The following is a 16,338-nucleotide window of genomic DNA, read 5'->3' on the forward strand; positions in this document are numbered from 1 at the left end:
TTTAAAATGTTTACCTTTTGTTTTCTCATTGACAAAAAAAAATGGTAAAATCTAGAAAAAAAAAGTTTTCAAATGGAAAAAACCAAACGATTGACAATTACCGTGTGGGTAGAATCACGGAAAATAAAATAAATGATAAATTGTTCCATAATCAAGAGAGAGAAAGAGAGAGAAAACAAATCAATATTTTTGCTTTTTCTTACCACCAAATGAATTTGGCAAATGGCAAAACAAACAAAACGTAAAAACATGAAAAAATTTTCAAAAAAAATAAAATATGATCATAATGATAAGATAAATAGCAAATTAATCGATTGAAATTCTATGGAAAAATTATTAAACAACCACAAAATTGCCGGAACACAACGTTATTTTTCTTTCAAAGCAGAAATCATTCAATGAAAACAAAAACCATAGGTAAAAAACAATCGATCCATTTTGGTTATATTGAATCACTATTTGATGATGGATGATAAAATAGAACGAAACAGAAATCAACTTTTTTTTTGTTTTGTTTTTTATATATTTATAAAATCATTATAGAGGAATGTTATATATAAATAATCATTAATGTTTAGTGTTTATAAATGTCATTAGTAAATGATAATAATAATAAATGAATGGAATGGAATGAATGAATGATTTGACAATTATCGAAAAAAAAGAAGAAAAAGAAAAAAACATTTCATTTTTTCGAAAAAATGTTTTCCATTCAGGAATATTATTATTATTGTTTTTTTGAAAGAATTTTTCCAGGCTGAAGAATAATTTTGGATCAATTTTCCCAACGAACTTTTTTTCCCATAGAATCAAGAAAGAAAAAAAACAAAGCAACCCTCAACAACAACAACAAAAAATCACATTCATTAATAGAAATTAGCAACAACCGAAAACAAAACTCATTTCCTTGAGGTTTATTTTTTGCTGTTGTAAAATTCAAAAAACGAAGAAGAGACAAATCAATGTTATTTTATAAAATGAATTGAAGTTTTTTGATAAGAATTAAATCAAAGATTAAGCAAGTAAGAGAAGAATGTTCTTTTAATGTTGTTGTTGTTGATTTCTCAATGGTACACATCGATATTGAAAATTTTTGAATCATTTACAATGTTATTGCTGTGATGATTAGTGTGGGATAAATTTTGCAAAACAGAGAGATAGAGAAGAAAAATATTCCGGGAAAACAATTTACAAAACAATGATAATAATAGACATACAGAGAGAGAGAATCAGTGTGAAACAAACAAACAACAACAAAAAGAAATTTCATCTTCAAGTACATTTCGATGAAAAATCGAATGATTTCTTTCCCGAATCTAAAAATGAATAACAACAGAATGCAAAGAGAGAGAGAGAGAGAGAGAGAGAGAGAGAGAAATGTACTTTTATCAAAATAAAAAGAATCTATTTGAAAATTCAGAACAGAATATTAGTTAATGAATACAGCCAGAATCCAGAATACAGATGTCTATTTACTCACGAGAATTATGATTCATACGACAAAGCAAAGAAGAAAAAAATGAGAGAAAAAATACATACAGACAAACAAACAAATAAACAAACAAACAAAAGAAGAAATTCGCTAAACATCAATAACCGAAATAAATTTTTCGGTTAAAGCGAAATTTGGAACAAAGTAACTTGACGAATGAAAAACCGAAAAACAAAAAAATGATTACCATAATCACCGGGTGGAGTAAAGTGAACATTATGTTTTCACTTATTGTTATTATTATCACACACAAAGTCCGAATTAAAAGAAAACACACAACTCAAATTTTAATTTAACCTTTTTTTGTATGGGAAATTTGAATGAAATAAAACTTTGTTTCTTCTTTTGCTTTTTCGTTTACCATCATCACATCAGATCCAGATTATCATTACAAAATTATATGGTCTATAGGATGTTGATAAGACAAAAACCAAAAAATTACCTATGTTTAAACATTGTCAACAGAAAAAAAACACATATTTTTCAGGTAAAATCAAAAATTTTCTTGTTCTGTTCTGTTTTATTTATCATCATTATTATTATGTATAACAATCATAATTATGATTATTATGATTACAACAACAACAATAACAACTACAAGTGGTAAGCGAAAAAAAAATTAATAACATAAAAATGTCCATTTTGAAACATATATTATGTGAGAAAAACAACGACAACAACGACAAGAACTTTTGAAAATTGGTTCATCAAAAATAATAACAAAATACTTTGTTACTTTTTTGTTGTTGTTTGAACCTGTTTTGTATCACCTGACTTGATGATGATCATCTTATCAAATCTAGATAGAGATTTTAGGAGATGATGAACACACACACATCACACAAATAATAAACACACGGCACGAGACAAATGATAATAATTTGTCTTTTTGTTGACTTTTTCAAATTAAAATAAATGTTGTTTTTGGAAAAAAAAAGTTTGAAATGAAATGTTTCAATCGTTGTTGTTGTTGTTGTTGTGGTACATGAATTACATAATTGAAATTAATGGTTTGGAAACCAACTGAATCAAAAGACATTTGATTATTTACCTTGTGTGTGTGTGTGTGTGTGTGAACATAAACAGGTCAATTATCTAGTTGTGAATGTTTGAAATATTTCCATTTTCAAACAAAAAAAAAAAAGAAATGATGATAATGATAAACAATTTAAATCAAAAACAAAAAAAAATGGAGAATGGTAGCGGTAGTGTGGTATATAATTTGATTGAATTTTGTTCTTGTGTCCTATAATCATCCTATTTGCATTTTTGTTTTTTTTTCACTGAAAATATTTTCTCGACAAGGATTTTGAATTACAGTATTTAACAAACAACAACAAAAAGTTTCTGGGAAATTGATTTGATGAATTGTTCAGTAGAATGGGAAAAAAGTTTTTTTTTGATAAACTTTTATTTTCTGTTTTGTTTATTTTATTTGGCTTCGTCAATAGAGAAAAACAGAATTCCTTCAAAAATTCATTGGAAAATTGAATTTTTTTTTGTTGAAAATTCTGTCTGGTTGTTACAGAATTTCATTGCAATCATTTTGTTTTCATTGAATTGCAATTGAAATCAATTTCGTTTTAATGTTTATCGTTTGTTTGCAAAAAACAAATACGAAGAAAAAAAAATTAAATAAATAAAAACCGGATAAAACAACAACAGAAAAACAATCCAAAATCAAGTAAATAGGACGAAAAGAAAGAAAGAAATCAATCCTGAATGAATGAAAATCCAAAGAATAAATATACAGTGGTACCTCGGTTAACGACGATGATCGGGTCCTGAAAAACCGTCGTTAACCGAAATGTTCGTTAACCGAGGTACGATTTTCCATAGGTTTCAATGGAGAGCGGATAAAATTGATCCGACCTCAGACCTTGATTTCCTATTATCACCTTAAATTCTCGAAAAAAGCCATGTAATCATAATAAACTGATTATTTTTGAATTCGTTCTTATCTAGGCTAATCCATAGACTGGATCTGATAACGGAAATCATCACTTTTCGGTGATAAAAATGAAAAATGTCCCACTTCCCTTAAAAGTTTGCTTCACTGTCATAATTCTTTACCTTTTTTCTCAAAAAAGAGTTGCAATATGTTTTAGATTGTCTAACGATGGTCACTAAAAAATCCAAATTCATTTGTTTGAAGATCATCACTAAAAAAATCCAAATTCACTTGTTCGAAGATCATCACTAACGAATCCGAATTCACTTGCTTAAAGATCATCACTAAAAATCCAAATTCACTAACGAAGCAATGTTCTCTGACAAATCCAAATTCACTTGCTTAACGATGGTCACTAACAAATCAAAATTCACTAACCAAGCAATGATCACTGAAAAATCCAAAATTCACTTGTTTAACCATTCCAACAATGGCCAGTAAAGAATTCAAATTCACGTGTTTATAACGATTCAATTCGTTCAAAACGATTGAATTCAAAATGAAATTTTGCAAATTTTAAATCCATTCAAACCCAGGAAATTGTTTTCTTATTCAAATCCGAAATCTTTCAAAAATGAACCATATTCTCCCATAGCACTTTTTGATAACCAATCGAATTTTATTCCTTGATCGATAAGATTTGTTAAACTTTTCATTCTTTGTTGGACTTGTTTCGTTTATGAATTTGAATTCGTTACTTAGTTGAAATTGTTTAGAAAATGAATTTTGATTTGTTAGTGACCATCGTTAAGCAAGTGAATTTGGATTTTCAGTGATCATTGCTTGGTTAGGAAATTTGGATTTTTCAGTGATCATTGCTTGGTTAGGAAATTTGGATTTTTCAGTGATCATTGCTTGGTTAGCAAATTTTGATTTGTTAGTGACCATCGTTAAGCAAGTGAATTTGGATTTTTCAGTGATCATTGCTTGGTTAGGAAATTTGGATTTTTCAGTGATCATTGCTTGGTTAGCAAATTTTGATTTGTTAGTGACCATCGTTAAGCAAGTGAATTTGGATTTTTCAGTGATCATTGCTTGGTTAGGAAATTTGGATTTTTCAGTGATCATTGCTTGGTTAGGAAATTTGGATTTTTCAGTGATCATTGCTTGGTTAGGAAATTTGGATTTTTCAGTGATCATTGCTTGGTTAGCAAATTTTGATTTGTTAGTGACCATCGTTAAGCAAGTGAATTTGGATTTTTCAGTGATCATTGCTTGGTTAGGAAATTTGGATTTTTCAGTGATCATTGCTTGGTTAGCAAATTTTGATTTTTCAGTGATCATTGCTTGGTTAGCAAATTTTGATTTGTTAGTGACCATCGTTAAGCAAGTGAATTTGGATTTTTCAGTGATCATTGCTTGGTTAGGAAATTTGGATTTTTCAGTGATCATTGCTTGGTTAGTAAATTTGGATTTGTCAGTGATCATCGTTAAGCAAGCGAATTTTGAATCGTTAGTAATCATAGCTGAATAAGGGAATTCAGATTTGTTCAACCAAAAAGAATCATTTTCGGCTAGCGATTATTATATTTGGAACTTGTAATTTTCATGAAATTTCTTGATTAGATATCAATTCTCATAAGTAGGATGTTGTCTTTGTTGAAAAAATCAAATATTTATAATAAATTATACGCAAAAAAATCAAAAATTGATTTTTTTAAATCGTCGTTAACCGAAAAAATCATCGTTAACTGAGGTAATTTTTTCTCCTGACCCATCGTCGTTAACCGAAAATTTCGTTAACCGAGGTGTTCGTTAACCGAGGTACCACTGTATAGGTCTCATACACACCATTGGGAGTCAATAGATTTTCGGGCGCGTTCCGATTCCATAATAATAATAATAATAATATCAAATGAAATCATTGTACCCGAATATAAACAAACATACACAATATTACATAATGTAAATCGTTTTCTTTCATTTCATTTCATTTCATTTCTTCTTCTTAAATAGTTTATTTGTCAATCATCATTTATTCATCATTGACATGAAAATCGACACCATAAGAAAACAAAACCAAACAGTTTTTGGGTTCTGTTTCTTCCTTGATCAAAGAACATAAATGTGAACCAAAAAAAACTAATGAAAAAAAGATCAATGTTTCAGGTTTGAAAAAAACTTTCTTTTCAAAGAAAAATGAAAGGAAATAATTAAAATTCAACTAAATAAGCATCATCAACATTTAAATCCAAATAGTGAACAGGAAAAAACAAACACACACCGCAAATAATCTGTTTGATGGGAATATTTTTTCCTTCATCAAAGAAAACACATATAGTTAATGTGTGAATTTTTTCGTTAAAAGAAGTCTTACTTCACACAAACACAATGAACAATGGAAACTAATCATTGACATCTCTCTCTCTCTCTCTCTCTCTCTCTCTCTCTCTCTCTCTCTCTCTCTCTCTCTCTCTCTCTCTCTCTCTCTCTCTCTCTCTCTCTCTCTCTCTCTCTCTCTCTCTCTCTCTCTCTCACCAGTGGAAGAATTTCTTTCAACAAAAATTTCATATTTTTTTCTGTTTCATTTGGCCATTCATTGTTGACAAACAAACAAACAAACAAAAACAAAAAATGTAAATCAAAATTAACCAAACCAAAACAACAATGATCCATATTATGAATGATTTAAAATGAAAATAATTAGTTTTTGTTGTTGTTGTTGTTGTTGTTCACGATTCATCATTGTCAACAACAACAACAACAAATGTATTATTATTGATTAGTCGGTGGCGGTGGTGGTTTTCCCGTATGAAAAATGGTGTAATTAGGAAAGAGCAAAAGAGAAACAAACTTTGTTTATTTGTTTGTAATCACCGACCATTTAATCTAAATTTAAAGATTAATTAAAAATTCATCATCATCATCATTGTCGATGGCGGTGAAAAACAAAATGAATCGGAAACAATGTTCATTAAATCCGGATGAATTTCAGTGGAAAAAATAAACAAACAATCAACATGGAATCATAATCGAAATGTCAAATGTTATAATTGAAAATTTTCAGATGAAACAACAATCAGAAAAAGATTCATTAATTCATCATCATTTTTCTAGAATTGGAATGACAATTTATTTTGTATCTTAGTTTCAAGTTTGCAACCTGATTTTTTTTGTTACGAAATTATCATTTATTAATGTAAATCTAGAGAGAGAAAAAAAACCCAAAATGGACAATGGATTTAATTTGAATATACAAGTGAAAAGAGAAACCTTTTCAAAAAAAAAAAAAAAAAATATACAAAAGGCGTTAGCAATGTTTATTATTGGTGTTGTTGTTGTTGATGTTTGGGTTTTTTTTGGTTATTGAATAAAATGAAATGATTTAAACATTGACATATAGTAAATAATAATGAGAAAAACTTGTTGATAAAGATGTATATTGGTGTGTGTTTGTGTGTGTGTATTGCATGCACGCAATCTATGTTTGTATATAATTTGGGTGAATGAAAACAAAAAGGAATGAAAAGAAAGCAAAATAAACAAATGGAATGTTAACAGTGCAAAGTTTACTTGGGTAACTGAAGGTCAACAAATAGTTCTGAAAACAAACAAAACCAAAAAATTGTAAATAAAGAATTGATTCAAATTGATTTTCGGAATCGAAGTCAAAAAAAATCTGATTGACATGATGATTACTACCATTGATTATGATGATGACCAAACAAAAATTCATTGTCAAAATAGAAATGTCAAATCGATTGAAATGTTTATTGGATTTTGATTGATTTTTCTCCTGAACAAAAATGAAAACAATAATCAAATTTGCAAGAGAAAAAAATGACATGTATTAAGAATGACAAAAATAACCGCAAGAAAAAAAAAATCTAATTCATTTTGATTCCATTATGTTAATTATTATTATTATCATCATCATCAACATGTGATAATTCTTTTCGATTCCTTGTTTTTGTCATATATGTGATCTGTCAATACAACAAATAATAATATTCTTTCGACCGTAAATTTATGGGATTCGCCCAAAAAAAACATTCACCCACACACACACACACACATGGACAAACATGGACCAAGATAAAAAACAAGAGAAAAAAACAAAGCAATTCTTTTCCAAAATACCATATTATCAATGAACATATTTGTTTGCCGAAGTGTGCATTTGTCTGTGTAGTATTAAAGATTCGATCAAAATCAAATCAATCAATCTTGAATTTGTATCAACAATAACCAAAAAAATAACCAAAAAAAAAATTTTCTTTTTAATTATCAAAGTTTAGGTTTTTTCAAGTTTTCAAAGCTCAGAAATTCTTTTTTCACCACTTTGATTTGATATCGATATTCAGTTTTGCAAAAAAAATATAAACATTGTTTTTCTTTTCCTTCGAATTCAGTCCAGTTCATCATCATCCATGATGAGCTAGTCCAACTTCATTGGACATCATCATTGCTGTTGATCAAATATTTACATGAAGATTAAAACTTGAATAGTTTCTTCTTCACTAAATATATATACAAAACAAAGCAAAAATATTTGGACAAACCAGTAAATGATAAAAACTAACTTTTGCAGACTTGTTTAGATGAATGATATTTATTTATTTATTTTATTTGATTTGATTATGTTTGGACATATGTCTTTCGATTTTTATTTAGTCTATGAATGAATGAAGCAAATTGATGATGAAAAGGAAAATAAACGAATTTCAATGTTGAATGTTTAGAAACAAGATGAAGAAAACATTTAGCCAAAAAAAAACTAACAACCGAAATCAACCAAGGACAGCAATTTTTCAATGACAGAAGAAATGATCATCATCGAATTATCCCAAAGAGAAAAAGGATTTAGGATTTTTTTTTTGTTCTACATTTTCAACTAACTAAAGAAGAATTCAATGTCATCAATGTTTAATCGGAACTAATTATCGATTTTGAACATATAAAATTACCCAACAACAAAAAAGAATCTGCTAAATTCATTGGAAATAATTTAGGTTAAAATTTAGATTTTCATTTTCTCTCAGGGAAAGGTAACAAGGGATAAACGTTTTTTTCATAGGAAAATAACAATGTAACAGAATAGAAAGAAAGAATCGATCAGCACTAACCAAAACACCGAAAAAAATGAAATTATCGATCAATTCATAGCATGTTTTGTCATTTAAAAGTGGCAATTTCCATTTCATTTTCAAAAAAAATGAATCTTGAGCAATAATTTACAGCCCAAAGAAAAAGCTTAACCGGAAAAAAAATATGGAAAATTAAAAAATTCTCTTGAATGGCATTAATTTCCATTAAGAAATTCCAAGGAATTCTTTTTTCTGTTTTTGTTTGTCACAATTTTTTTTATTTTGTTTTTTTTTCAATTATATTTACCGGACTCTACCGGATATTATTTTCGGTTTTGTTTTGTTTCCATTGGAATCTATTACCAAAAAAAAAACCTGAAAATGGACCAAAAAAAAAATCTTAAATCGATCAAAGCTTGATGATGATGATGATCAATGTAAGTTAATGTAATGTTACAATGTGATTCGATACGAGCTTCTTAATATTTTCTGTTTTCTGTTTCTTTTTCTATATATGAAATGAAATTGTTGGCTATTACCAAACAAAAAAACTCTTAAGATTCGTTATCGATTTAATCTTGACTATAAAGTGATTCGACTACGACAACAACATTTTTTGTTTGTTATTAATGTAATATAAGATGTTTAGACTCTCTCTCTCTCTTCAAAAAATATTGTTACATTGTATATATGGTGTCCATTTTAGTTTTTCTTATTATCATTAACATCATCATTATGATGATGAGGATGATTATTATTATATCAATGAAAAATTATTATGTGAAAGATGTTTGTTTCATAAACATAAACTCTATAAATGAAGCCATAAAATTTTCCCGGGACCAAAAAGAAAAATATAGAAATTCGGTTATTATGGACGGAAATTGTCTAGCATTTCTGGTAAATAAAACAAACAGAGAAAAATGTCCACAAATTCGACTTGATTGTCCATTTTCTTTAGTCCACTCAACAGCAAAAAATCCATTTCCTTTCCATGTATTTTGGTCACTTGATGATGTTGACTTGTTTTTTGTTTTGTTTTTGTCATCATTATCAAGTTTGTTTTTTTTAAATAAAATTTTTTTTCCATAAAAACAACAAATCTTTTCATTATCATTTCGTTTGTTTGTTTGTTTGTTTCTATTAGATTTATAATGAAAATAGATTGCTTCTAAAACAAACAAACAATCCAAATTTATTTATTTATCTTTGTTGATGTTTTGTTATTGCAAAACATTTTGATTATCAGCAATCACTGATCATCATCACAAAAAAAAAAATATTATCATTGTCAACATAGACACAATGATCCAGTGTCATATGACAAACAACATTTTAATCTTTTTTTTTCACTTAACACACACACGCACACCAAATCCAGAAAAAAAACTTGGTCAAATTCCAACATCATGATCATAATCATGATGATAATTAGTGCAGGTTTTTTTCAGGTTTTTTTGTTTTCTAAACAAAAAATAAAAAAAAACTGAAAATAAAAATAAAAACTTTGTAAATTGATCTTATCTTGCTTACAATCTAAAATCATAATCATTTTAAAGAAAGAAAAAAAATTTCAATTTGGCGCCATTCAGACCGACAGACATACAACCCATTTATTGTCTTCTTGTTTGATTTATCAGGTGATAATAATGATTTTATTTCATTTTTTTAAACAAAAAAAAAAACAAACTTTCATTTTGATTGAAATCAATTTCTTCCAAAGTAATAATCCACTTGGATTTTTTAAAAGTAAAATGATAAAAATTCTTACAAAAAAAAATTCTCCATAAAACATGTTAATTAAGAATAAAATTCCATTATCATAAATAATCATTAAACTTTGATTGCAAAAACTAAGCAATATGGTCATCATTATCATTATCATTGCATAAAAATGTCTATTATCAATGTCAAGGATTATTATATGACGCACTTGATTGATTAATTGGATGTTTTTTCAATTTGCTAATTAAACATAAACAATCATCGTTTGCCTAATTAAAATGACTGAAAAAAAAATGAAAAATCTCATTACAAACTAATTTGCAGAAAGAAAATTTCATGGAATCTTTTCCATTTTTTTCTGTTGTTTATTTTCAATTTCAATCAAACACAACACACAAACAATTTGTTTCAAAACAAACAAAATTGTTTGGATGCTCAAAAATGTCCTCAAATTATTGGCCATGTTGATGAATATATAAACAGCTGGCAAAAGACAAATCATTGTTGAATTTTTTACAAACAAACAAACAAACAAAAATGCATATTGCATCCAATCTTTTTTTAAAAAAATTTTTATTGCTTTTTTTCAGGTACAAATTTGTTTGTTTCTCGAAATTTCGTCAATTTTTTCCCTGACTGTTTGTATTTCCCAAAGTTATCAATCGATCGATCGATCGATCGATATTGAATTTTTCATTGTAGTCAGCAATTATTGTTGACAATAATTAAAAAAAATTTTAACATCATCAAGCTAATAACAAGAGAGAAAACACAATGTTTTTTAAAAAAATTCAATTAGTTAGGTAAGAAAATGATGAGAATCCTGAGAATGTTTGTCAAATGTTTGTATTTATTTTTCTTCCATTTTTAACAATTTGACAAATTAATAATAAACTCATGGTCTTTGCTTTCTCTTTATCACATTTGAGTATTTACAGATGACATATATTTGTTGTGAAAAAGCAAAATTTTTCAATAATCATATTCTAATTATTTTGGTTTTCTTTCTTCTGTAAATAAACATTCATCTTTTTTCCTTCAACTGAAACAATCGCTTTTCCTTCAAAAAAAAACTTTTATTATTTTTGGAATGAAATTTTCATCTAATTCTTTCATTTCTAATACAAATATCAGATTACCCGATGACGATGATGCTAATCATAATCATCATAATTTGAATTCGATTGTCATCATCATCATCATCGTTCGGATTGATAATCGTTTATGTAAACATTTTACTTAAATAACAAAAGATTTCAAAAGGGAAATATCATCATCATCATTATAGTGATGAAAATCAAAAACAATTTTTTTTCCGAATGTTTATAGTGTGTGGGACCAATTTTAACAATAAAATATTTTGACAAGCAAAACGAAAAAAACATCGGATTTTTCTCATTCACAAACAAAATCAAGCTGCCATATGTCTGCATTGAAGAAAAGAAATATTCCGGATTCTTTTTGTTATTCATATTCAGATTTAGATCAGTGTAATAACAATCCATAATTTTTATGAAATAATGTTTTTTGGTTGAATAAACATTCAGCAGAATGAAAACAAAACAAAAAAACTATTTTGTTTTGTTTTGACAGAAAACAATTGGAAAGAAGAAGAAGAAATCTTTTGTTGTTGTTTGGAATTAACAAATCATCATCCGACCAGATTTGTAATAATTTATTGCAATCAAAAATCGATTGATTTTTGGATTTTGTTTTGTTTTGTTTTAAACATTTTGTTTCATTGAAACTTTTTTTTTTAAAAAAAAGGGAAGAAAAATCAATCGATCATTGGAAAAATGATTTCAGGGAAAACAAAAAACTGTTGCACAAATATTTTATTTGTTGAAAATATTTTATTTATTTGTTTGATTTTTTTTCTTTGTTTCTAGAAAATTTACCATTTTCTTCACAATATGAAGGACATGTGTGGGCCATGTGTATTTTGTTTTGTTTCATCACTGATGATGATGATGATGTTTATTTTTTTCCAAAATGAATATTCCTTTATTGTTTTGTGTTTTTTTCTGTTTCTTTCTTTCTATTTGGCTTGGTTTTTTTGGCAATAAATCGAATCGAAAAACAAAAATTTGCTTTTCTCTCTTTCATTCTCACTTCAATTGATTCATTCAATTCATTCATCGTTTTGAATTTTTCTTTTTATTATTATTTTGTTCTGATTCATGGCATCCATTTTCACAAACAAATTTATTTGTTTGTTTATTTGTTTTGAACATTTTTGTTGTTTTTCATTCATTCATTCGCTTGCACACAGACAAACATGGTGTTTGCATTTTCAAAATGAAAAACATGCAAAACAAAAAAACAATGATCATCAAATTATGTCAGTAGTAATTATAAGGAATTTTCCTTCAAAAAAAAGTTTGGAAAAAACAACAACAACAATGGAAAATTCCGGAAAAAAAATGTTATGATTGAATAAAATCAAAACAGATGAAAGAATAAAGTAAATAAGGAATCATTAGGAAAAACACCTTTTCGTTCAACGATATCATCATTTGGGAAATGAAAATTGTTGTTGTTTACTTATTGATTTCTGGAAAAGAATATATGTCAACGAAACAATGGAAGAAAAAAAAACAATAGGAAAAAACAATGAAAAAATGTTTTTCTCGATTCTCGACTTTAGGAAAAGGAAATGCTTTTGTTTTTCGTTTTATATTGGAAAACAAGAAAAATTGATTCAACGATTTTTCAAAAATCATGATTGTTTTGAAATTTTTTCTTTTCCGTCACTGACGGTATGACGACAATTGACAATTCTTGAGAATTTTTAATTTTTCTTTGGAAAAAATATTGTTGTTGTTTTCTCAAAATTCTAACGGATTTTAAATATTAAATTTATTTTTTTTTCTCACTTGTGACTTGTGATAAATATATGCAAAAAAGAAAAACAACCGAAAGCAAAAATCGAGATTCCATCGGGAAAACATTTAAGTTGCTTTTTGCGGTTACAAAATTTCGAAAAAAAAACTCAATTTCGTCACCAAAGCGACGTTTGTTATTTATTTGTTGTTTTTCTCGAAAGTTTTCCCAAAACCAAACAAAAGAAACAAAACATTTTAAAAAATTTAAAATAATTCAAATTTCATAATTGTTTTGAAACTTTTTTGTTTCTTTTTTTTGTGTGATCCCGAAATAGAATGCAGAAAACCGAATCATCATTCTATTTTATCAGGTGATTCGTTTTTTTTTGCAACAAGAAAAATAATTGATTTTTTTCCTTCCTTCCTTCATTTGTTTTCGATTAAAATGATATGACAAACATACTGAAGAAAAAAAAATGAAAAATTGTTCAAATTTTGTTGGCATAAAATTTGACGATCGAAAATATGGTCGAAAATAAAGCACAACAACAACAAAAATGATCACGCAAAGATTTATTTAGGTATGCCGTGTTTGTTGTTGTTGTTGTTATTGCATAAACCACTTTTTTTCATTATTTTGTTTTCAATAAAGATAATTTGTGGTCGTAAGAAAAATATGGAATATTTATTCCAACAGTTCCAAGGTTTCATTCAATTATTTTCGATTTTTTTTTTGTTTCTTTGCTGGCATTCGGAAAAAACAATTCAAGTGGGATGATGATGATTTCCAAAGAAAATAAAATTTTGTCAACAATGATCATTATGAGAAAACAAAAAAATGGATAAATTTTTACCTCCCAAGCATACCACCATATAAACAGCCTACAACGTCTAACTTTTTGATTTCAATTTTTTTTTAAATTCCATGGAATCAACGTTGAGATAAATTCTTTCGAATCAAAGAAGAAGAAAAAAGTTTCAAAATTCATAAACAAAGTTAAGTTTAGAAATATTTTTTTGTTTTGTTATGAATTTAATTTTTGTGACAAATAAATGATGATTTCTTTGGAATTTAATCTATAATCAAAATCAAAAAAGATATATATGTTGGCCATGACAACAAACAAACAAACAAACATTGCAATAGAGGAGAAACAAAACAAAAAAATAATTGTTATCATTACGGTTTTAATTGTCATGTTTTTTATTAATCATCGAAATTCATATGAATTATCTTTTCGGACCTCTCATATCATAGACACACACGCGCATCACCCGATAAATCAGGCCATTTTAATCAGTAAATCATGATCAACAAGTGTTTGACAGACAAAATTTAAAAAATTCAATATTTTTTAAAATATAAGGACAATTTATATACGAAATCAAAATCATATTCATAAATAAAATTAAAATCTTTTTTTTTGTAAAAATAAAACTAATCACAAATTATAAAAATAAAAATAAAAACAATAATTTTGGTCGTTGGTTTTGTTATGGAATGTTTGACCGGTATACATATTTTCGATACAAATTTATGAAGAAGATCAACAAATCAATCAATTGGTCCATTGTTTTTTTTCACACTCTCTCAAACATTCAGGCATAAGGATCTTGTTTCATAAGTTCAATATCAGCATCAACCATTTCTTTGACAAGTTCCTGTTTAAAAAAAAAAAAAATCATTATTCATTTGAAAAGTTTATGTTTTTATTATGATAACAAACTTGAAATGAAGTTTTAGGTTTCCAATCAAGTTTTCTTTTTGCTTTTGAAGCATCGCCCAATAGGAAATCCTATATTGATTTTGTAATCAATAAATAATAATAATAAACATATCGATTATGTGAAAGGATTAAAATATGAATATTTTTTTAAAAAGAAAAATACGTACCACTTCCGCTGGACGGAAATAACGTGCATTCACTTTTACACGAATAATACCAGTCTGTTTTTCTTTACCAACTTCATTAAGACCATTACCTTCCCAAATGATTTCTCTATCAATATGTTTGAAAGCTGATTCGACAAATTCACGAACTGAATGTGCTTCACCGGTTGCAATGACAAAATCTTCCGGATTTTCTTGTTGTAACATTAACCACATGGCTTCAACATAATCACGTGCATGGCCCCAATCTCGTTTTGAATCCAAATTACCCAATTCGATGAATTCTTGTCGATTAAGAACAATTTTTGCCACACCACGTGTAATCTTACGTGTGACAAATGTTTCACCACGTCTAGGTGATTCATGATTGAATAGAATACCATTGACGGCAAACATTTCATAAGCTTCACGATAATTGACAACAATCCAATAGGCAAATGATTTTGCAACACCGTATGGAGATCGTGGATAAAATGGTGTTGTTTCACGTTGCGGTACTTCTTGTACTTTACCATACAATTCTGAAGTACTTGCTTGATAGAATTTCATTTTTAATTTTCCATTTTCATTTGTTATATTTGCTGTACGAATTGCATCCAATAATCGTAATGTTCCAAGTGCATCAACATTGGCAGTGTATTCACTTAAATCGAATGATACTTTTACATGACTTTGTGCAGCTAAATTATATATTTCATCTGGTTTAATTTCATGTATTAAACGAACCAAACAGGTACTATCAGTCATATCACCATAATGTAATTTCATTGCTAAATTAGAATAAAATTGCCATTCTTGATTCTTTTGTCCATTGGACATATAATCATGTAATGGGATAGAAATCAACTTACAACCCTCTTGATGTGTTGAACGATCTTTGTAAAGATGTTGAATACGACCAGTGTTAAATGAACTAGATCGTCGAATTATACCATGTACTTCATAACCTTTATCGATTAAAAATTCAGCCAAATATGAACCATCCTTAATTTTCGAAAAGAAATATAAACTAAAAAATGAAATGAATTTAATCAAATTAATCAATCATACCTGGCCAGAAATACCAGTAATCAGAGCAATTTTTCTTGTATGACCATTCATTTTATTATATCAGAAATGAGAAATATAAATGATTATCAAATGACTAAAGAATTTTGTTAGCTAAATTGAGATCAAATTCAAGTCGTCCAGCTTAGTTCGAAACAAATAAAAAAACACATAAACACAAGCTGAAAATATCAATAATTGAAATAAATAAGATATTCGTTTTTTACATCATGAAGATTGATGTTAAAAAATAGAAAAATTCTCAATTTTAAACTAAAAAAAAAAGAAAAAAGAAAAACTTTGGTCCAATAAATAAAAAAGAATTTCTTTAAGCTGACCTGTATCAAAAAACCAAAATCAAAACAAGCTTCAACTGTTCG

The 16,338-nt window shown here is 27.4% G+C and overlaps 1 protein-coding gene across 1 annotated transcript; it reads right to left on the reverse strand.

Annotated features, from left to right (window-relative positions):
* Nucleotides 1-14,191: 14,191 nt before the first annotated feature.
* Nucleotides 14,192-16,103, reverse strand: Gmd (GDP-mannose 4,6 dehydratase). Its single transcript, XM_027347878.2, has 5 exons — nt 15,962-16,103; nt 15,763-15,895; nt 14,915-15,681; nt 14,748-14,816; nt 14,192-14,682 (listed from the first exon to the last, which is right to left on the reverse strand). Exons 1-5 carry the CDS (start codon nt 16,010-16,012, stop codon nt 14,620-14,622), a joined length of 1,083 nt encoding a protein of 360 aa, XP_027203679.2. The 5' UTR covers nt 16,013-16,103; the 3' UTR covers nt 14,192-14,619.
* Nucleotides 16,104-16,338: the final 235 nt, after the last annotated feature.

The sequence above is a fragment of the Dermatophagoides pteronyssinus genome, unplaced genomic scaffold, assembly GCF_027571235.1.
Source record: "Dermatophagoides pteronyssinus isolate colony J.1.1.1.1 unplaced genomic scaffold, Derpt_VIB-CSIC_2022.12 sq0002, whole genome shotgun sequence".
Taxonomy (NCBI): domain Eukaryota; kingdom Metazoa; phylum Arthropoda; class Arachnida; order Sarcoptiformes; family Pyroglyphidae; genus Dermatophagoides; species Dermatophagoides pteronyssinus.